The sequence below is a fragment of the Clinocottus analis genome, unplaced genomic scaffold (genome assembly GCF_023055335.1).
Source record: "Clinocottus analis isolate CAN_PGR_092001 unplaced genomic scaffold, fCliAna1.0.p SCAF_3, whole genome shotgun sequence".
Lineage (NCBI taxonomy): Eukaryota > Metazoa > Chordata > Actinopteri > Perciformes > Cottidae > Clinocottus > Clinocottus analis.
The window spans coordinates 17,669,234-17,692,105 of record NW_027176042.1 but is presented as its reverse complement, the minus strand read 5'-3'; the positions used below and the strand labels follow the sequence as shown (position 1 = coordinate 17,692,105).

Genomic DNA, 22,872 nt, shown 5'->3' with positions numbered 1-22,872 from the left:
AGACCGAGAGATAAGAAGACAAAGACAAGAAAATCCGATGATCAGGTAGTATTTATAGTTCATTTGAGTTAAAAACACAACTCGCTTTTATGCATAATAAATCAAGGAATATTTCACTTTCTGGACTTTTTTTAATTAAAAAAAACAGGATGCTGTTTTCCGTTAAGATAAGTCCTGAAACCCGGGCTAATGCTTACACCAACAATGAAATGACGCTTCTGTACAGCCTGCCAGCTAAAAAAGCTCCTTGATTCGCCCTCACAGCACACACACTAACACACACACACACACACACACACACACACACACACACACACACACACACACACACACACACACACACACACACACACACACACACATGCTCGTATTCAACTAAAGTTAATGAGAGGCAGTTGCTGCCGTTGCTCAGTAAGACTGAAACACACCCTGCGGTACTACTTTGACTCAGGCTTGCTGGTTTTTAGTTATTGAACTGGAACCACACGTCCACATAAAGAACCTGTCGTGAGAATGTCAAAGTTAGGAGCAACACTTCTATCAATGAACAGCCAAGTCAGTGAACTATAGCAGCATGAACACCTCATTAAACATTCAGCTACATATGCCAAGCAGGACATTATCTACGTGCTGACAGAAATTCCCCACCGGTAATGACATGTAATGAAAACAACAACACAATAAAGGAATTACTACTGTGTAGGAAATGAATATGAACTCACGACATAGGTCATTATCACGGGTCAATACAATCCAGGTCAACTCCTGTTTCTGAAAGCTTTTTTCTTGTCCAGTTTGAGTGCTGTCGTTTCATATCACGACCCTGTTTCCTCTGAGTGTCAAAGTGTAATAACCATTCATCTGTCCCTCTCGTCTCAGCCTGCTTCTACTTCCCTATTCTAGAGGGAAGCTGCTCTTACCAGCCAGTACAATCAGACACAGAATAATCACACCACAACTTGGCTGGCATTCCCACGTTAACCACTGTCCACACTTCTGTTTGCACGTGTGGAGGCACAGACAATGGGAACTTGAAATAGTTTTATCTTACTTAGGCACGCACAGAAGTTATGTGCAAAATAATTGCCAAATAGAAATGTACTCATGATGTTATTTTTGATGGCACATAAAAATATTGTGGAGCAGTTCAGCTAATTTGAGAAAATTAATAACAAACTTACTGAAATGTCCACATATTTGTGTTTAAGAGGAAATTAATTGCATCTAAATAGGAATACAAATGTGTGAGGTTTGAGGTGAGGTGTGAGGCTCATCGTATGTATATTTAATGTTACAATAATCAATAAACTACAATGATGAGGTAAAACTTTACAAGACACAACTTTCACATTCAAACTGGTCCTTATTAAAATTAAAATTGTACCAAAACTTTTTTACCTAAAATTAAACTCGAGAGCACTGCTTTTACTTTCACGTTGAGCTCCATTGCTGCTGATGAACACATCTTAAAACAGACTTCATAAGGCAGCATGACAGCTCCCCAAATGTCAAGCCTAAACATCTGAGTTGCCCCCTGGTGGCTGCTGATAGTGGAGGAAGTGCTTCTTTTGATTTGCACTGGAGTTTTTCTATGATCTCACATCTTCTAAATGTCAATAGTGGATTCATATTAATGATAATATAGCATCGTTTGTGCCGCGCTACCAAACACTTGAAGAACCAAAGATATTTAGTTTGAAATAGTAAAATAGCAAATCCTTACGTTGGAGAATCTGAACAGCTAATGTTTTTACTTAAACATTAAACTTAAACTGAAGATCAATTTTTTCTGCTGATTGACTAAGAAATGAATCATCTGATCGTTTCACCTCTACTGTCAACTACACAAAGTTTGTTGAGGGCTACAAAGTATAAAAATGTCCCTTAAAATGCAGCATGTATACAGGTATGAAGCCAAATGGAAATACAGCTACATTAATGTACAGGTACACTAGCATTTATAAACACAGGAGTCAAGCTCAGAAAGAACAAGCAGAATATTAAAAATAAAATCTAGACTAGAAAACACTGAGCTATGAAGTAATATGGGCCACTCAGACTGTGAACACCTGGGTCATTAACTTGTGTGCCATGCAGTATGCATTATATATCATTTCTGGAGTTCCTGTTTAATGCATGTACCACTGAATAAAAAGTGACACATGTAGGTCAACAGAAAGCATCTCAAAAGGACTTGATGGGGGAATCACTGCTTTGATGTGGGTATTTTTTTGATGAGCAACATTAAATTTGAAACACTGACGCAACATTGAGGCAACGCAACCTTGAGATGCAAAATGCTTATCTCTGGCAATCTGGATCATGCGGCCCGCGTCGCTTTACTACGTAGATGTCGTTATTGATTCGGGTTCTTTTCGGTCACCAATGGCTCTGGCATAAATCCCCAAAACCCTGACGTCAGAAACAACAGATTGTCAGTCGTGGATTAGAAACACTGTTGTAAAATGAAGTTTGCAAAATGGGGAAATGAATGAAACAGTGGAAATTTATCCACAACAGCATCTGTGAGGTCAGCGAGGGGTTTAACACTGATGAGAAGTTTCAGTGAGTGGTTTAAATTTAGCAATGTTTTGTAACGATTTGGATTTAAAAGAGTCCCCTGCCTCCCTCTGCGCGGCCCTAATGGCTTCTACTCATCTGCATCAGATCAAAAGGCATTACCTTGTTATTCCCTTCAGGGATTAGCCCAACAAAAACACCATTTGAGAGGAAGTGTGTGTGTGTTAGTTCACAAAGAGATGAATAAATAAGGCGCTGAGACGGTCAGTAATCAATGAGGAACCTAGAAAAATGTAAGCCCCTTTTTAATTTGGCCTCTCTCAGCATTTTCCCTGCTCTGGACAGCGTGTGCACTCTGGGAAACAGATCGACGCTAACAATAGATTCATTTGCATGAAACCAGGCAGAAGGCGTGTGCATTTTGTCGTCTTACTGTGGTTTGTTCTGTTGCCAGTTGCCAAAGCACAGCTGTTTGCACTGAAGCAATGCTACATTGGAATGCTTATTTAATACTATTAATACTCTTTTGCATGAGAGCACAGAGCAGTAGGTTAAGAACGATAAAGCATCGTGACATTTACTAAACTAAACAAAACACTTAGTTTCCTTGACTTGGCAGACAATCATAACTGTATTTAAGAAGTGGATGTGGTCACGTGACGTCACGCGATGGTTTGTGAACTGACGTTTTAAAGACTCGAGCTCTGCGTTTTGGCCGTCCCCATTTTTGTTTTTGGAACCAGAAGTGGAGCTCAGAGAAAATGTTACAATTAACTGTAATGAACTAAAAACACACAGTGAAAGGGTTAAAGATGTCAACAACAAAAAAAGACACAAACAACCACCCGACCAGACAACGCCGCGGTAGCAACCTGTCAATCAAAAGGTAGCCACGCTCTAAAGCAAACTCTGCTTTATAATCTATTTTACTCTAAATGGGACCATCATTTACAAAATGAACATCATGATGTATTGATGTCTTGAAACTAGCGATCAAGACCATGATGACAATATTTACCGAGGTAATAAATCAAGTGAGAAGTAGAGTCATTTTCTCATAGACTTCTATACATTTGGACTTCTTTTTGCAACCTGTGCAGTCGCCCCCTGATGGCCATGAGAAAGAATGCAGCTTTGAGGCACTTCAGCATTGGCTTCATTTTTCAGACGCAGAGGTTGAAAAGTGATCAACACACACTTGTGTTGATCACTTTTAACTCATAGCTTCCGTGTCACAATGAAGTTATGACAAGGAAGTTGTTTAGTTTGGCAGAGCAAGTTGTCTCGCTGAACAAAGCTAAACAAACCGCTTCATCAACATATTTCTCAAATTCTCACCATAATGGTCGTAACTTCCTTGTGACAGAGTTCATTGAATGAAAGCTAAATGCAATGCCCGTTGTGTGGTTGAATTTCAAAATACATACTTTAGCTAATTAATTGATTAATGAATAATATTACAATATAATGTAATATGATAAATGCCTTTATTTAGTGAGATAGCCTTCCTACCCAAGTATATTCAAATAGCAGTTTAAAAACAACACACATTCAAAGTGCTCAACAGTGCATCGAGCACAAAACAAAGAACAAAGAAAACAAAATATACTCAAAAGGCCAAGTTGCTTTTCTTGGGTGTGCACTTGTTGCTTTTCTGTGGTGAGTTACAGATGAGGGTGGAGAAAACAACAAGAGCCAAGTCTTGTGACATCGTTGTGTAAGTGGAACTCCTGTTATTCATTTTGGCAGTACAGTTACAGCAAACCTAATCTTCATCACCCCTAAATATACATCACATAATTACTGCCGTGGAAGATGTTGGCATTACCATTGTAGAGGATGTAACTAATATTCTCGCTAAATCAGACAAAATGTCATGCTGGCTGCCTAATTGGACCACTTCCTTAAGAGTGTAGCCGGCTCACCGTGTGCCTTGTTCCATTGCCAGCTTCAGAAAGCGGCAGCGACAGATGGCTGGTTTCTCTGGGTAACGTCTGAGTTTGAACTGGACCGGCCTGCTGGAGAAACAGATTGTGAAACTGGAAAGATCTTAAGGATAAGGATACATTATTATCTATCAACTACAGCCTCAAATAAACTGTAATGTTGAATCCACACAGAATCAACAAAAATATGAAGAGTTTGCAATTATGGCCAATACTGGCCAAAACCTATTTGCTATAGCAATACCGCCCTCATGTCTGTCCATTAAATGTGCAGCTACAGCGAGCAGCCGACGAGCTTAGCTGAGCACAACGACTGTAAACAGGGTGAAACAACTAGCATCTCTCGAAAATGAAACAAAATCTTCCAACCAGCACCGTTTTAAGGTGGGTTACGATTTCTTGGACGAAAACTTCCAGGACTCTATGCTGGTTTCCTGTAAACTGCTTGTGCTCAAAGTTGTATTGTTTCGGTTTGAACGGAGCCAGACAGGCTGTCCATCCAAACAAAGCGAAGCGAACCGCCTCATGGCTGTAGCCGTGTATTTAACGGACAGATACAAAAGTGGGATCAACCTTTTCATCTCTATTTCAACCTCACTATAAATGTGTGTATGTATGTGTTCATATCAATGACATTGAGCAGTTACTATGCAGCAACTTTTCAAGTGTTACGTTCAATGTGACCCCGTCCCAAAGTGAGCATATGAGTGTACTCAAACTCGTACAAAAGTCTCCCCGCGTGCTTCTGATTTCAGCTTCCAGCGGTGGAAACCTGCTCTGTGAACGCTGTGTGTGCAATCCCTTCCTGCGTCACCTCATGTGAAGAGAACAAATGCCAGTCAGGGTGCTCTTCTTCAGGTCTTATGAAGTTCTTTAGCTGAAAAGGTCCCTTTTTTAGTGCTGATCCAGTCAAACTATGCAAGCATATTAATGAGCCGACTATTTTATTCTACACCCTGACCTTTTTCTATCCTTTCCTTTGAGAAAAGACGCTTTCATGCCGCTGTAAAAAGGCCTACCTAATCACATGTTCAGTGAAAGACAAAAAGAAAAACACAGATTCAGGAGGCGTAACAAACATCGGCCGTGTTGGCTGCTTTACTTTGTTGGGGTCGTGTCCGCGAGCCCGCCGAGGGGGTTTCCAGGACCTCTCCTTGGTGATGCTGTTGACGTAGTAGACTCTGCCTGTGGGCAGGTCCGAGTACTGCTCCCACAGGTCCCTGACCTGGAGAGGCTGCTGACCGGGGGCGGGACTCGGGGGCTCCGGCTGCGACAGACGTTTCTCTGGCTGCATTTCAGTGTAGAGAGGGGAGTCCTGCCAGGACAGCTGGGACAGATAGGATTCTGTTGGGACCTTGAAGGGAGGAAGAGGAAAGAGGGGAAGGAGAAAGAAAAATGTGGACGTGGAAGGAAAAAAACACAAATGTAAAATGTATATAACAAAATATAAAACAATATGACTCACCATTTTATTTAATACATGGTGAATGATGCTAAAGCTGGTGGCATTCATTATTTTCCTTTTTTGTATTGAAACAGGACACAAATACAAAACTTAGTTTTTTTTCAATGTCAAAATATTTCTTTTAATAGATGGATTGATGAACTTTATTAATCACAGATTTGGATATTACTGTAAAACAGCTGGGTGCAGTACAATTGAGCAGAAGCTACTTTAAGACTATTTTCAGCTGCAGATTAATATAAACTTGCTGTGCTTATGAGTATTTAGAGCGGCAGGATTGTGAATAACAAGAAGAACAACATTGAATATTACCGGAAGTATTTTTTCATTAATGCATGAGTAAATGTATGAACATGTCTTCTTCTTTTTATGCATTACTACGGAAATATGAACACATGGTGCTGTGTATGTAGAACCACAACCACCACAAGTAGCAGACAGCAGTGCCTTTTACAAAACCGTCATCCCAGTGTGTAAAGAAGAGACAGAAATCACAAAGAGAAACAAATAAATCCCTCCACCTCTTATATGTAATAATAACCCGTCAGACTCTGGTTTAAGACAGAGCTTATAGAAACACTTGTCCTCACACAAGAGATCTACAAATCCAATGAAATTAATTGAAGAGATATGCATGGAAGATCATCTTTCCACGAAATATAGCTGAGACATAATTCACTAACTGATTGACTGGCTAGCTGGTCGATCCTTGTTATATAAGACACAGTTGTTTCAGATAATAACTGAGGGGACATGGTGTATAAATGTGTGTGTGTTAGGTTACTCCAGGGGGATGCTCTGACTCTTGAGCTTCCTGTCTCACTGGTTCCTACCGTTCACCTCAGTGGCTAAATTTAAAAGTATGCCAAAAATAACTGGACGTTCTACTTCGCCCGCTCACAGCTCGCAGAATGCAAGCCAGCGTGGTTTTCTGCCCGTTCTGGCCCACAAGAATCTGCACAACAATTATATGAGCAAGAGGGTCAAAGTTTAAGGTGCAATGTTATGGCGAAGTAGCTTTTCCCAACTGAATGAATAATGCATGCAGCAGTACTTACTTTGTAAGGGCAGCTGCAGAATGTACTAAAAGTAAAAAGAAAATGTATGTGATTCGGAACAGAGGGAGAATTTCTCAACAGGATCAAATAAAAATATGAAATGTAGACCATTTTAACATAATTAATTGCTTATTCTTTTGGGAAGAGATGCTACTTATGTTTCATTGGCGTAATGTTCAGGTGTACACAAAGTATTGGCCATGTGGTGTATTGACAAATCAAGGCAAAAAAGTACCATGAAAACAACTTTTGAAAAATGAACATGAGCCAATTTGCTCTCTTTTAAATTCAAATGTCATTCTGCCCCCTGGAGGACAAATATTTAATAAAATTGAAATGCATCACCAGAACTTTCAAAAGACCTGATACAGATGAATGTTTTCTGGATGAAAAACAGGCCGTTGTGGTTTGGATGTGTCTGCCACTATCTTGCTCACTGAAGGCTGGAGCGAAAGAGGGTCCTCCGAGAGAGGGACCGATACAGAAACAGACAGGGAGGAAGAGCAAATGAGAAGGATAAAAAGGAGCACTGTCATTTCTACTGAGATCACAGCTATCCGAAGTCGGAAGTCACCGGGGCGCGCACGGTTCAGTGGAAGCAAAACTCGGCTGTGGGAGCTTCCCTCAGCTGAGAGACCTTATAAGAGATAACCTTCAGTATTTCTCTCAACGACGACGCCTTGTGTAATCCCCTCTGATGTAATGCAGGAAAGCGCCGACGTCACCACAATGCCAACTTGATTGCTGCTCTAGGAAGATTACAGCGGCCAAGTACAGACGTAAATCAAATACCTCCTCTGCTGCCACAGTCGTCTGGTGGGATCGCGCAAGGTCTTTAAAAAAAATATTTAAATCAGTTTTGTAGATTTATTTGTTTCCACCTGAAAAAAAGCTTCTCTGATTGAATGAAATGAAACAAATATCGCATTAAGTATGTTAAGACCTAAAGGCAAATACAAAATACTATATGATACATTTAAAAATGTGTTTCTCAAGTTATACTTTGCACAGTTAAGGATAAAAACTAACAGCTGGTTTATAACAGTTTGGGTGTTACGACTTGTAAATCCATCAGATTAGGGAATTTGCTTGTGAAAGGAAGTAAAAATGAATCTAATCCCACACTTCCTCAAACACCAGCTCCAGGTATGGATTTGTTCGACCTATTTTCCATAATTTACCTTACTTTAAATTCAGGATCAGAGGAAGCAGGATGTAATAATTTAATATACAGTTGGGACTTTTGTTCGACCATTTTCCAGTGAGTAACTGCTGCGTATCAGATTAAAACATATTCATCTCCTTCAACTTGCAATACCTTGATTTGAGATTTAAAAAATCTTTGTTCTACCTTTTCTGGTGTAACTAAAATCGGAAACAGTTTTATTACCTTGTAGGTACAATAATTTTGTCTTGCTGTTTTTTGAATGATAAAAACAATGTAATAAAGTTCATCCATGCATCTCATATCCAAACCGGAAAAAAAGGTCAAGAAACATAATATCAAATACAAATACAAAATATTGACCAGGAGATGTACAAAAATAAAGTGTAAAAAAAAAAAAAAAGATTTTGAAAACATGGCATTCAGCTTGAATGTCATTAGAATAAAACAGGAGGAAAGAAGCGTCAGCCACTAGCAGCTTTGCAAAAAAACATCAAATCATCATAAATCTAAAACACCAGCTGAAGTTAAATGTCGTACCCATGTATTAAAAATGAACACAAATAATAACCAGATGTTTGAGTAACATCTGTTGGGGGTTTGCAGGGCTTGCCTCTTCCTACCTGCAGATGGGTTTTCTTGCCGGAGGCTCCCACCATGTCCCATTGGCTACACGACTTCTTGGGCATCCTGTGGATGACGCGGCTGCTTAAGCCGCCGCCCACCTCGTCGTACGGGTTCTCCATCAGGTTTTCAGGCAGGTTGCTGGAGCTCTGGCTCCGAGTGATCATGGGGACCGCCCTGGGGTTTGGTGGTGCTTTATGTTGTGTCATGGAAGCTGCAGGGCACCCAGGGACCATGAGGTGGCCTGATTGGGATGTGGGAGCGTTGGGGTTAAAGGTGAAACCAGACCAGAGGGGCAGGGTGGGGAAGCGGCCTCCACCCCTGCTGGTGTTGTTGTCCAGCCCCTGGAAGGCACTGTTGGAGTTGAGGTTTTCCATGGAGCGGAAGAATGGTTTGTTCACTGAGGGAAGAAGGCAAAATGCATTCTTAATTTACACAGATCAACAAAGAACATGTTTCCCTCTATCATAAAGACAATAAAAAAACATCAATACACAAGATATATTACAGAATTAAAACTGATCATTTATTGTCTTTCAAAGGAATTCTCTTGTGATAAAAACATATATGGAGACATCATGATATTACGTCATCTCCATTGCTGATAACAAGCACATGCTGACTCTTCTGATCGTTTTCCACTTAACTTTAATGAGAAAGTACTTATCCAGAAAGAAGATTTCGGCCATATCGTCCCCAGCTTCAAATGAAAAGCACACACCAGATGTCTCCTCTGTCGTCCCCTCACACGTTACCTTGACGCTGGTCATTATAGCCTGTCTCTTTTGGGCCAGGAGAGAGCGCCACTCTCGGCAGTATCTTGAGGTTGGAGTTCAGCGAGGCAGACACGACCAGGCGCTGTGGCGAGGGCATCGGTGCGATGGGCACCTCTGTCACATACGTAGCAGGAACATACAGTGGCTTTGTTTTGCTGGCCGCACCGATCCGCCGCACCTGTCAAAGAACAAACAGATTTCCAAATGCTATTCTCTCCCACATAAATCTACTTAGTTCAACTGAGCGTCAACCAACGCAGCTGAGGCCTGAACGCTGTGCAGAAACGTGTTACAGTTCCTGTCACGTCCGACAGATGCAACGAGAAAACCCAGTACTTCTCTTTTGAAACACACAGTTTGTCTTTTTTTAACTTAGTGGCTAATGTCACTTTTTTAAATGTGTTTCTGCTTTTTGATAGATAGATATGTGTCAACTGTCGGGAGATTTTGGAAGAACTGTATGAACACACATTTAGATCCAAGGTTATTGGAAATAATAGAGACGTTAATCAACTAAAAATAGTCCCTGACAAATGCACTAAAAATGGAGCTGGGGTCCTTTTGTAAAAGTGTAAGTATATGTTAGTGACTGTTTTAAGTATTTAGGTTATTAAGAACAAAATAGGCTTGGACCTGAGAGACATATATAGGGTACAGATGTCAGAAGGTATTGAGAGATGAATCGCATTCATTGGTCTTGGCTTTTCATTGGATTTGATGACAATAAAAACATATAGAATTTGGTGAATAAGTGCAGTGTTTTCACTCTGAAACCTCCCTGCAGAAACCCATAATGCAGAAAGCCATAGATGCTACATTCATGTTTTTTTTTTTTAATCTTTGGTTTCACCAAGACAAACTATAGATTAACTGTTGTCTCACCTGCCACCAGTCAGTGTTGGTCTTTTTCAGGAGAATAAACCGTTCGCCCTCCCTGATGCAGACCTGCCGCCCATCAGCGCCGCGGTAGTTGTAGTCATACTGCGCCTCGAGGACCACCGTGCCGCTGGGGACCCCGCACACCGTCATGCTTCTGGGGGTCACCACAGGTGCCGCAGCAGACTGCTGGTGCCCCACCGAACGGCGCCATGTCCCAGACAGCATGGCGGCTCTCCACACAGTCCGGTTCAGCAAGCTGCTCTGGACGCGAGCTGATGGTTGACACTGGTGATACTGATCAGTGTAGTACAGGGCAGGTGAGACTGGAGCCAGGCCAGTGCCATGCTCTGAAACTGGAGAAAGATGGACAGAGAGAGAGAGAGATGGAGAGAGAGAGAGAGAGAGAGAGAGAGAGAGAGAGAGAGAGAGAGAGAGAGAGAGAGAGAGAGAGAGAGAGAGAGAGATTACTGAAGCTGTCAGAACAATGATAAAATGTAACCTGGCTGTGTGCCGGTTCAAAGGGAGAGAACATGAATCCATTTAGTGCTAAAAATGGACGTTAATCTGGGGAGCGAAAAAACGTAAACATGTATGGCAAGTTACATTGGAAAAGAAGGTTGGAAGACGCGTAGTTCCACAAATGTTAAACATTTGCTCTGATAAATTAATTGAGAAAATTATTTTCAGATTAATTAATAATGAAACAATCTTTAGCTGCAGCACAACCATAATAATATAAATAATGGAATCAACCATATTGGTGGAAAGTTGTAACTAATGCGTTATCTCTCTCTTTCACATATATATATATATATATATATATATATATATATATATATATATATATATATATATATATATATATACATACATATTTATATATATATATATATATATATATATTTATATATATATATATAATTGCTATATATACATACATACATACATACATACATACATACATACATATATATATATATATATATATATATATATATATATATATATATATATATATATATATATATATATATATATATATAACCTAGAAACCTAGAACACAGAAGTGGAGCTGCTACAATTTTTTCCATTCACCCATTTACAGTAAATCAGAAAATCCTCAAATTTAAGATACAGAATGAGTCAATTTGCAATTTCTTCTTAATATATGGCCTAAAACAATTAATGAATTCTCAAAAGAATGGGCTATTAATTATGGCTCCCAATCTGAATGTACTTGACAGACATGAGGATAAAATGTCACTGCACATATTTGCACAAAATCCATTTTCTGTTGTTCTTTCATCCTGGTAGAACTAACAGACATGTGTGAGTGAATAACTCATGCGTTTGGAGGATGTTAGGAGCGCAGTATACCCAAAATAGCATCTGTCTCCGTCTCTCCACCTGAGCCAGCATCCCCAAGCTAAACCCTTGCTCTTCCCAGCCAAGACTCGCTTACATAACAGAACATCTAACTTTCTGCCAGACACATACCAATACAGCGTCACACAGTACATGCACACACACACACCCACACACACTCACAAAATATACACACACACCTCGTAGACATGGGAGCATCCCTCGGCACTTAGCAACTGTGCTTCAGTCACAGTCAGGCCCAACCCATCTCTGGGTGAGAAGGGGGAGAGGCAAACTAGAGAAACACCAGAAAATGAATAGAGACGTGCCTGTTTACTACTGAAAGGTTGAGGGGGATCCGAAACTGGAGATGGGCAAGACAAAACAAAAGAACGCCAGGGGTGTACCAAAATGAGTGCAAATAGAGTAGATCGGCAGGACGAAAATGAAAATAAATAGAAAAACTGAGACAGGCTGGATGAAGCTGGATGGAGCTGTCACGTGAAGGCAGAGAGGGCAGGGTTAGCTGGCTGAACCTTGATAATCCCACTGTTATTAAAGCACAGGACTGAATCTGTGAACCCCACGGCAACAGAGAATTACAGTGAAATCCCTCAGAACCAGCACACGCGCGAAAGCACTGCAGGCCTGTCTGCCCAGCTCGCCAACACTGGCACAGTGCAGCATTTCCAAGGCTCTTCATGAAATTGTAATGAATCAGAATAAATACCATTCTGCGTTGGGAATACATGAATACGGTCGACTAGACTGACATCTGCTGAGGTCTTAACACTCACATTACACGAGTACGACTGACAAAGGTTGTGAGGTAGCTGCAAACCAATACATGGATGAAAGTATATATCAAGAAGGATGTGCTGGATAAAATGTTTTTACTGAGACAAGAACCAAACAAAAGACCTGCACAGAACAGACTTTTATGAAAAAGGAGCTAAAAATAGAAAAATATATTTTTTTGTGTGGTATACGAGCACGTTTCATATCATTTGGCCAGGATGTGTATTGAATTGTATTACCAGCACAAACAAGAAAGAAAGACAATGAAAAAGGAGGTTGAGTCAACATAAATTAAAGGACCATGTCGGACAAACATTAAAGAAGGTAACAAAAAAACAACAACCATGCCGCATATTCAATGAGAGAGTCAGAGGTTTTCTAATCAGAAGTGTATTTATTGCTTGTCATTTAATAAAGTAAATTAGCTGGTCCAAAGCAGAGTCTTGTGGTGTGCAGGAAGCCTCTTCTTCACTCTTTGTAAATGCTTCTATCACTTGCTGTGACACTTAAAGTTAAATGAAAAAACAGGGTCTTCATATCGCAAAGTAAATGTTATTCAAATCGTTGTTGAGGTTGTTCAAGAATTCAAAGTAACATGGGGTGTGTAACTGGTGTACAACAGCTCATTTTGTGGGTGAAGTATTCCTCTCGGGAACACAACTGAATACACTGCAGCTCTCTATGTTTGTAATACTGTAAGCTTACTTAATTTATTCATGTGTATTTTTACCGTTCATGTGAAATAGAGAATATTTGTGATGCAAGACACATTTTAAAGTGTAATCTGATCTAATTTAAAATAAATGCCACTGAGACCTTTTTCTAGGGAAATTATAACAAAGTGCTCAAAGATGTTTCTGTTGAGGAGGTGTTGGTGCTCAATAGCGCTCTTATAACAACTCCAGGAGGGACAGAGGCGTAAGTCAGAGGTACAAGGCGAGCAAGCAAACAGGAAACTCCGCCGACGCGTCAAGGTTCAACCACAGTTTGGGTCATTTCCTCTCTCTCTTGCCATTTGTTCTTCTGATATGAAACATCTCAGACAGTTTAGCGCCAGCCTGTAGCCAATAGAGTCTGTTGTGGTGAAAAACAGTGAGTAATGCTGATTTCATCTGCTGCCCCATCTGACTACTGTGCAGCTTTTTGAGAAGTATTTCTTACTAGCAAGCTGAGCCTTGAAACAGAGAGTAGATATGTTTGGCGTACCATCGCTGTGTGGCTTCAGCAGTGTATAATGTACTATTTAGATTGTCAGGGAAGAATTACATCATGCCCTGGGTTTGAAGAAAGGAAGATTCATACAACCTGTCTACAATATTTATCATGAGTTCTTCTCCCCGCACAGACAGGAAGAGCTCTTGCTTCACACCTGTTTGTCTTTTCCTGTTTCTCTTCACTGCTCAAAACACATGTCGATCAATGATCCCTAGCTAATGTTGAGCTTCATCTCACTTTATCTTAAGTGATATGTTTTGAGTTAGGGCTGAAGTTAGACACAGTTGCTGGGCATCCTCAATTCATCCGCTCAGGTACAAATGTTCAACACATACAAAGGAGGCTTTATTGTGTTGTGTGCAAATGAGGCTGTTACAAGAAGGTTAAAGTCCCTTGTTGTATTATTCAGAGTTTAGGCACTTTAAAAAAAAGCTTCCAAAGGGCAACGGCTCAGACTGCTCGCTAAAGGGTGACAGAATAAGTCAGGCTCTGTGATTTAATTATAGTTTTTGTGGCGGATTCACAACCTAATTTGCTCTCTGACATCATTCAGACAAATAAAAATGCTGACTTTATTTTACCACTAAAAGCAAAAGCCGAATCCACCAACAGTGAAAATTAGAAGAAAAAGGAAAGAATAGATTGTGATGACGACAAATTAGAATCTGCAAAGGAAAAATTAGGCCAGGCTGTGTTTCCATTTGCAGGTCAGATGGCAGCAGACAGGGTGCTGGCGTCACATGGCCAAACATACAGAGAGGCCCATATGGTGTCAGAGACAGAGTCAGGCACACCGCCATGCCTGTTGAGAGGGAATGATTGTTTTTGCCAGGGGGCGCAGGACTTAAGATGTTGTGTCAACAACACAAATGGAGTGATGGAGGAGAAAACATGGAGGGCAGGAAAAATTAAAGATTGGAATGGGAAGAAATGAGAGCAACAAAGACAGAGGAGGACAAACTTTGAGAAAGCTCCATGTTATTTGTCTGTGTGACTTTGCTTAAGTTATTGCACTCCAACCCTCGTGTGCACGCACGTCAGACTGAGCTGAAGAGATGGAGAGTATACAATTTGTGCATGCATGCGAGAGACAAAGTTAGAGAGCAAGAGCGAGAGAGAGAGAGCACATGAGCAACTCACCATGGTCCTGAAGTGAAAGAGTTTCTAGTCAACAAGGTCACCAGCTCACTCTGCAGTCAAATCCATGCATGCAACCCCATCGGTAAACCTTAAAAACAAAAAGAAATCCATTAAAAAAAAAGATTCAAATGTATTTAATCGATTTAATTTATTTAATACTCCCCTCCAGCACAATATACAAAAAGAGTCATTGCTGCCGGGCATGACAAAGAATAGAGAACCAACACAGAGGGGTTATGGAAAAGGTGGGGCAGAGAACCACAACAAATGGACAGAAGCTAGCAGCTCCTTCCTGCAGACAATCACTCAATCTCTCTCGCTCACGCACTCACACACACACACACACACACACAGTTAATCTAATGCAGCGAAATTATCCTGCCTCCACTCATTGAACCCCTGCTAACCTACCTTCCCCCATTCAGTCAACATTTTGCCTGGAAGATGAAGACACAGGAAGTGACAGAGAGTGTCAGCTGGTTGATACGTATTCCTGCAAATACACCACGTTTGAACTTAAGAAAGAGGAACATAGCTAGAGAGGGAAACAGAGCCAAAGAGATCTTGTGTGATGACCAAACAAAAGCAACCAGTGAATTGATTGGGCAATCGACCCCCGCACAGAGCTTGTTCAACAGTGCCACTCATCAGAGATTCAGCACACAGTTAGCGCATCCACCAAATGGACATTATGTTCACCCAAGTGATCTCAGGCTTTGTTCACTTTTAAGTTTCAATATGAAGTGTTTCACATACCAGACATAATCATCAGTACAACAAAGGTGATGCTATACAACCAACATTTTACATCACTAGCTTAAATACTTTAGAAAGGATTATAAGTGTTTTTGCATGTTTTTTTTTGCATGTTTTAGCCATTTTCCAAAGCATACATTATTTTTTTAGATCTACGTCACAACTTTCAGGCAGTCATGGCTCCTCGGCTCTTCACACAATGGGAACACCCACTTGAAGCTTGCTTGAGATTGTTAATCCATCACAGTAACAATAATTTGATTTTAACACAGAAGGAGTTTTATGACTTAAAATATCTTAAATTACATGTATTCATTCTCCACCATAAAAAATAAATCAGATTCAGAATATATGAATATGAAAATGTTTGTTGTGTTTCTATTGGGTTTCAAGTTTCCACGTCACACAAACCAAATCCCGCTGGTCTATGTGCACATAAGAAACGGTCCCCTTTCTGTGTGAAAACAGCACATACAACACCCTTACCATACACAGCAATAACAACAACAATGAAATGCACAGCACACACAATACAACCTTCTGCACAGTGACGGCCAACCAAAGATATTTCATCGTGGGAGGACTCAAAGTAGCATTGTCATCACACTGTGCAACAGTTAGGAGCAACTTTACGGGCAGCCTGAGATTTACGGGAGGTATAAAAACATATGATATGGTTTGGAAAAAGCATTACTGTTTTTATCAATATGTAGCTTATGGGCTTAAGCATGCATGCAAAACCTCCTTAAGATAACATTATCATGACATTGTGTAAAATACCCCAAGGCTGGAGGGCACTGTGTGTGTGTGTGAGAGAGAGAGAGAGAGAGAGAGAGAGAGAGAGAGAGAGAGAGAGAGAGAGAGAGAGAGAGAGAGAGAGAGAGAGAGAGAGAATGCAAATTACCATGTAATAAATTATATGTCTGGCGGATGAAACGAGCAGCTGATGTTTCATTTACAAAGCTGACAAAGGACACCAATCAGCTGAGATGGTGCCAGAAAAAAAGGGCAGGACCACAAGCTTTATTAATAAAATGACAACGAACTTGCGACGTTCCCCTGCAGCTGTCTATTAAGCAATGTCATAACTACTCCAAATAGCGCATGCCTCAAGTCCCTGAATGGCTAGTTTAACGCCAACAGAGACTGTTTAAGATGGCAGGGCCGATCAAACTTCACCACACAGCAGGACGGGAGAGGAGGGGATGGTGTCGGACGTGGAGAGTTTGGTGTCATATCATATCCATATTCATTCCATACGTTTGAAGTGGAAAGAGGGCAGCTTTAATAATCATGGCTACATGGTCTTCAAAGAGAGATGAGACATGGGGAAGAGGAGTATAGAGTGAATGAGGAACTTCAAAGGGCTGTTGCGTGCTCTCCCACATCCGTATACACTTTGCAAACACACACGCTCACACACACACACACACACATTGTACTGTATTTACATATGAATGTCTATAACCAAAGGGTTCGCAGGAAAATGAGAGAAGAGAAGTTGCACCACACGATACACACTGTTCAGTAACTTTAATCACCACAAAAATAAGTGCACCACTTAAAAATAACAGGACTACTGATTTAATATCTGTGTCAGCCAAACAGCTGCTGCTCTTTACAGTGACATGATGAGCCATGCTGCGTGTGCATGGTCTCCTTTGTTTCACATACAAACAAGCACCCAATGGTTTCTCAGTTATGAGCCCCAATTTAAAGCCAGGTGAGGCTGTGTGAGGTGAAGCCTTGCATCATGTGTCCACATCATTATGGGAAAACCCAGTTGTAGCACACCAGTATGCCGTGGCTTAAGCACAGAAGTGTCTTGAAATGTTTTGTAAAATTATTGAAAAATTGCGCCATGAGCTATATGACCACAACTGAAACAGATTACATGATCACAAATTGAAAACTTTGAGAATACTTTGACATTGGCCATCGACAACTTTAATGTAGACGCTGCTTCACCAAAGGTCATGTCAAATTCTTCTAACCTTTTCGTCTCGGATGAATTTACAGTATGTACATTGACCACACAGTCTAAATCTTAAATCCTTAATTGAGACAAAAAAACACATAAATAAATAAAAAAATGTTGCTGGTACAAACAAATTAAAACTAACGTAAACATTTAGCCTGACATCGGTCCCCCATCCGCTTCAAAGACTTCTGAGGACAGCCATGGAGAGCCATTCACTTTTTCTATGGTACAGTTATATCTACTAGAGCTTATGTCTCTCTCTCCATATGAGACACATGCCTCAAGCCAAAACAGCCTTTCATCCTCCCAACGCCATGCATTATTGATGATTAGACCAGAGAGAGACACTGAAATACACACTGCTTTTCCCAGTGTGACAGCTCGCTGCCTGTGTGAGCGTGTGTATGAATTCATTTGTGTGTGTGTGTGTGTGTGTGTGTGTGTGTGTGTGTGTGTGTGTGACTAAACAGGTGGGCTGGATTCCTTCGGTGATTAGCTGTGTAAATTGTCAGAGAGCCAATCAAAAAGCAGATGATGACAGTAAAGCAGTCATTGGCTCATGCTCTCTACTATCATCATGACAACAACCTCTGTGACCAACTATACCATCTCCAGTGTCTCCAGTCCTGTGTGCTATTTGTTTCTTGTTGCACATAACAACATTTCATATGTGTGATGCCATCATTTCAAGCATTTGCTGACGCAACACTTGTGTTTACAATGAACCCTGCAGCCTGCATCGACACATAGCAAACTTCTTCAGAGAGTTCACTGGTATAATATTCCAGTTCCTCGCCATTTGAACATTAACAGAAACCAGAGAGACAAGCGTTTGCCAGTTAGGCAACGTAGCGCGGGATTGCTCAGGGGGCATTTTAAACTCTGGAAAGAATTAATTCAAGCATTACATTTTTAATTAGCTTACACATTTTATAGAAAAAAATGGAAGGTGAAAAATATGCTGCTAGTGTACTTCTAGTTAAATAATAATACGCTTATTTCAGAAATATGCTTGGGAAAATGCTTCTTATTTTCATAAGCAGCTTTTCTTTTGTATGTGGAAATACAGAATAAAATCACCTAATGTTGTTAAAGAATTTTACAATAAAGCCACAAACTGCTTTCCAAGATGATTGAAACATGAATTAAAAGATTCACTGATTATCAAACTTTAAAGCATTTTTTTCTGCTGTTAAACAACTATTAGTTTCAGCATTAATAGGCATGATGAATTATTTCAAGATTTTGACCTTCATGCCCTACTCAAAATAAGTAAGACTATTTAATGACTGATATGAGACCAATGTTGCCATGATATGGATTTCTGTCCGCAGCAGTCAAAGAGAATAAGAAGTGTTACACATATTTGTTATTCTATGTGATATAAACCAGAATAAACAATAATGTTTTATTCACATTTAAGGTGATGTCTGACCAACATGGTGCACATTGTCGATCATAGTAGTTTATCAAGTATCAATTAATGGCAAACAAACTATTCTTCTTTCACCATTTTCTCACAATATTCTTCAATTAACGTGCATAAAATGTCACACAGAAGTCAAGAAGGATCTTTTGGAGAATAACAAAATAAAGCTTCACTCTCTGACTGAGCTGGAGGGTTGTTGCTGAGCCTGTGGGAATGTGCGGTACATTGATGTTTCTAATGAAGAGCGCTGAGCTCCATTGATCCACCGGGGATGAGAGTGAGCTGTCAAAAGCTATCAGGCAAGTCAAAGACCCACTTTCAGCCGTGTGCAGCTGAAGAGAGCACGAAACTGTTGAGGGACAAGGAAGAGCAGCTAAACCTCTTAAGGCAAACACCAGAGGCACCTATACGCAGACACAGCTTTGATGCTTCCACAGGGCTAAAGGAGTTATTTGTTCAATAAAGGAACATTACACAAATAACAACAAAGGGTTGGTATGTGTAAGGCATTGGAGGAGTGTTTACCCATGGTGCCTTTAGGTTAATTCAAGTATTCAATGTACTTATTTTCCAAGAACCATTTTCCTTCAATTGTATTTCTTCTTAAAAGATATGATTGTTCATTTTAAGAAACTAGCAAAAAGAAAATATTTACCTGAAAAACTTGCCAACGTTTCTTTTATTGAAAGCATGCGGAAACCTTCAGTTCTGACAAGTGAAGCCTATGTCTTAAATTTGCATTCATCTTTTCTTTTATCTTCTCCTCCAGCAGCAAAGAGTCCAACATGTGTGGAAGTCAATGAGAAAATTACCCTACTTTGCACTTGATTTTTTTTTTATCTCAGTTAACATGGTTAAACATGAGTTTATGGAGTCAATCGCTAGTTTCTACTCTTCAACGCAGTATGATGTTTATTTAGTAAATCATGGTCCCGTTTGAAGAAAAATAGAACTTAAAGCGGAGTATGTTTTGGGGCGAGCTTACTGTGATTGACAGGTTGCTGCCGTTACTTATGTCCCTTCTGCGTGTTTTTAAAAATGTTAACTTCCGTTCATTAGTTGCAAAAACCCAAGATGGTGACGGTTGTAATCCAAGATGGCGAAGGCCAATTCACCAAACTCAAGGTTTCAAGGCGGCGGTCCACAAACCAGTGGCTGAAGCCATGACGACTACTTCTTATCTACAGTCTGTGACAGAAAGTATAGCTAGCAACACAAGCTCTAAATGTGGCTAAAGCTAGCGAGAAAGTCAACAAGTTGACACCAGTGAGGCGTCCCTTCCGGCCTCCCTCCAAAGCCACTCCATCAAAATGATCTTAATGAATGTGAACTACAAACATGGCTGTCGTTAGTACTCACGGCTGTCAATCTAGCAGTTTGTTGAAAACGCCGATGATTAGCAATGAGTGCATGGGCAAAATGTCTGCGGGAAGGTAGACAGCCAGGTAGCCCGATCAATTATTACACTTTAGTCAAATTAACTCATTGGACGGGTTTATTACAGTCCGGCAACAGCCAGATATTTGTTTCTTTTATTTGTCGGAAGATTTGATAATTGATTGCTAACGAGGTAATTGCTGTCTGGGTGAGAGTTTCTGGGGCCATGCTTATAGTGCCTTTGTGTAGTGCTAGCTAATAAAAGCACTAATCATTGCATGGATACTAAAAAATAAATACTGGATTAAACTGGATTAAAACAGAGCACAGATGTGAGTGTAGGTGGAGCTACACTGTCCCGTGGTTGTGACACAGTAAGCTGCTTTCATGTACAGTAAATAGGAAACCGGGTTTAAGCACTGCAGAGCAGTTGTATTAAACTGCATCAGTTACAGCGAGGTGTATTAAACTGGCAACACACTGATATATTTTTAATGACATTATATAGTTCTTAAACATGGCCAAACATGTTCCCTTGCTCTTGAAAGTATGACACGTGACAACTTGGGTCATGAGTTGTTTTTTGTGACAAAGAACTGTAGAAAGATCAGACGTCATTGACAGAAAGTTTCAAATGACGTTAATCACAACTACATTGGGGGAAAAGGCCACCAAAATAAGTTTTAAAAGATCAAAAAAACAATGAATACAAGGTGTTTTTGCTTGTAATAAGTAAAACATAAATCCAAAAGAGCAAAGGGAAATTTGATTGGTAAGATTTCTTCATCAAAATTATTTTTTAGGCCTTTCAAGACAAAAAGAGATCTTGAAATTAGCTGTGAAAACTCATTCTTTATTTTGCTACTATCAGGAAGTAATGCTAAAAAGTAGTATTTTTTAATTTACCAAGAAATTCAAGATGCATTGTCTAAAAACAAGTCAATACATCTCACTGAACTGGTATTTTTAGATGATTGTGTCATAATTAAATATTACATGAGATTAGTTTGACTCGTAGAGAAATATACTTAGTAAGATCTTCCATCTTTACTTCAACAGACCAATGTGATCTGATGAGACAAACGAGTATGTCAGTACAAAAAAAAAAAATCAATCTGTCAGATCAGATTTGGTAGTTTATTTTGAAGGACTATATGTCACAAAACTGCATGCAGAGACACACACATGTGTTGTGGCTGTCACCTAGTCTGTGCAAACGCCTCACACCAGATAGCCCAAAGCAACAGAATAATCTCACTGGCAACACACCACAATGTAAATCACTGCGGTCTCTAAAGCTGTCTTTGACGCTGCATCCACAGCAGCAGTCTGTGAAGCACACTAGCAATTACAACGGACTCGTAACCCTCCTGCTAATACTGCACTGCACAAAGGCACTTTTAATCAGCAAAAGTTGCAACTGGAGAATAATCTTCCAAGCCAGTGTCGACACAGGCTGGCGAAAAGGGGAGCAAATCTCCTGCTTTGCATGGACTTAAGAAAGATTATGGAACAGTAAAAATGCAATGCGTCAAACTGTTTCCATCAAACCTTGTGGTTAACCCGTCCATGCACTTCCTGAGAAGCATGTAAGGGCGGAAACGCGCTCACGGTACAATGCAAATGTATTTGTATGCCAAGAGGTCTGTCATGTGTATAGTGCTGAGATTAGCGATTCTTATCATTGTGACATTAAATGACAAATGAGGTCATGGAGTCAGCACCATTCTGGTGATGGAATATGTGAGAATACATCATCCTCTGAAGGATTAGGTATACAACAATCAAAAGAAAGAATGAGCATTTGATTTTCAAAAAGTCTGTATGTATGTATGTATGTATGTATGTATGTATGTATGTGTGTGTGTATGTATGTATGTATGTATGTATGTATGTATGTATGTATGTATGTATGTATGTATGTATGTGTGTATGTGTGTATGTGTGTATGTATGTATGTATATAGATCTACACTCTGAAAGGTGTTAAATGGTTGGAGGTGTTTTTAGTGCATGCTGGTCTCAGTGGAGTTTGAGCGGTTGTGACAGTCAAGGCTAAGTGTGGTTTGATGTGGAAAAAAAAGTTGTTTTGGAAAAAGTTGGCTTGCTGTTAGATTTGAAGCATTGGTCTAGAATGTTTTTGCACAAACTGTACAGTGGATTGAGTAGATCTTCACATTGTAATCATATCTATTAAAGCTTTAAAATAAATCAGTTTGTAATGATTTATTTTAGATAAAGCAGAAACAACTTTCATATATGTCCAGAATGGTGATAATAAATAAAAGTACCATTAAAACGCGTTCTGACAAGCGTGTTCATGCTGATAAGAGTTGCTTCTCAATGCCTGATTAGTTTGAGTGATAATGTTTGTTTTTT

The 22,872-nt window shown here is 40.0% G+C and overlaps 1 protein-coding gene across 5 annotated transcripts in view; it reads right to left on the bottom strand.

Annotated features, from left to right (window-relative positions):
* arhgap9 (Rho GTPase activating protein 9) overlaps positions 1-22,872 on the bottom strand; it is a 37,513-nt gene that overhangs the window by 14,133 nt on the left and 508 nt on the right. For 3 of the 5 annotated variants that reach the window (XM_068594302.1, XM_068594306.1, XM_068594307.1), the window contains exons 2-7: positions 14,952-15,039; positions 10,437-10,786; positions 9,534-9,732; positions 8,778-9,178; positions 5,569-5,820; positions 4,446-4,538 (exon numbers count right to left, since the gene is read on the bottom strand). In XM_068594302.1, the coding sequence (XP_068450403.1) occupies positions 4,446-4,538; positions 5,569-5,820; positions 8,778-9,178; positions 9,534-9,732; positions 10,437-10,658 (1,167 nt within the window). In that variant the 5' untranslated portion in view covers positions 10,659-10,786; positions 14,952-15,039. The remainder of the gene's footprint in view (positions 1-4,445; positions 4,539-5,568; positions 5,821-8,777; positions 9,179-9,533; positions 9,733-10,436; positions 10,787-14,951; positions 15,040-22,872) is intronic. The other 2 variants (XM_068594305.1, XM_068594304.1) reach the window with 2 other exon arrangements.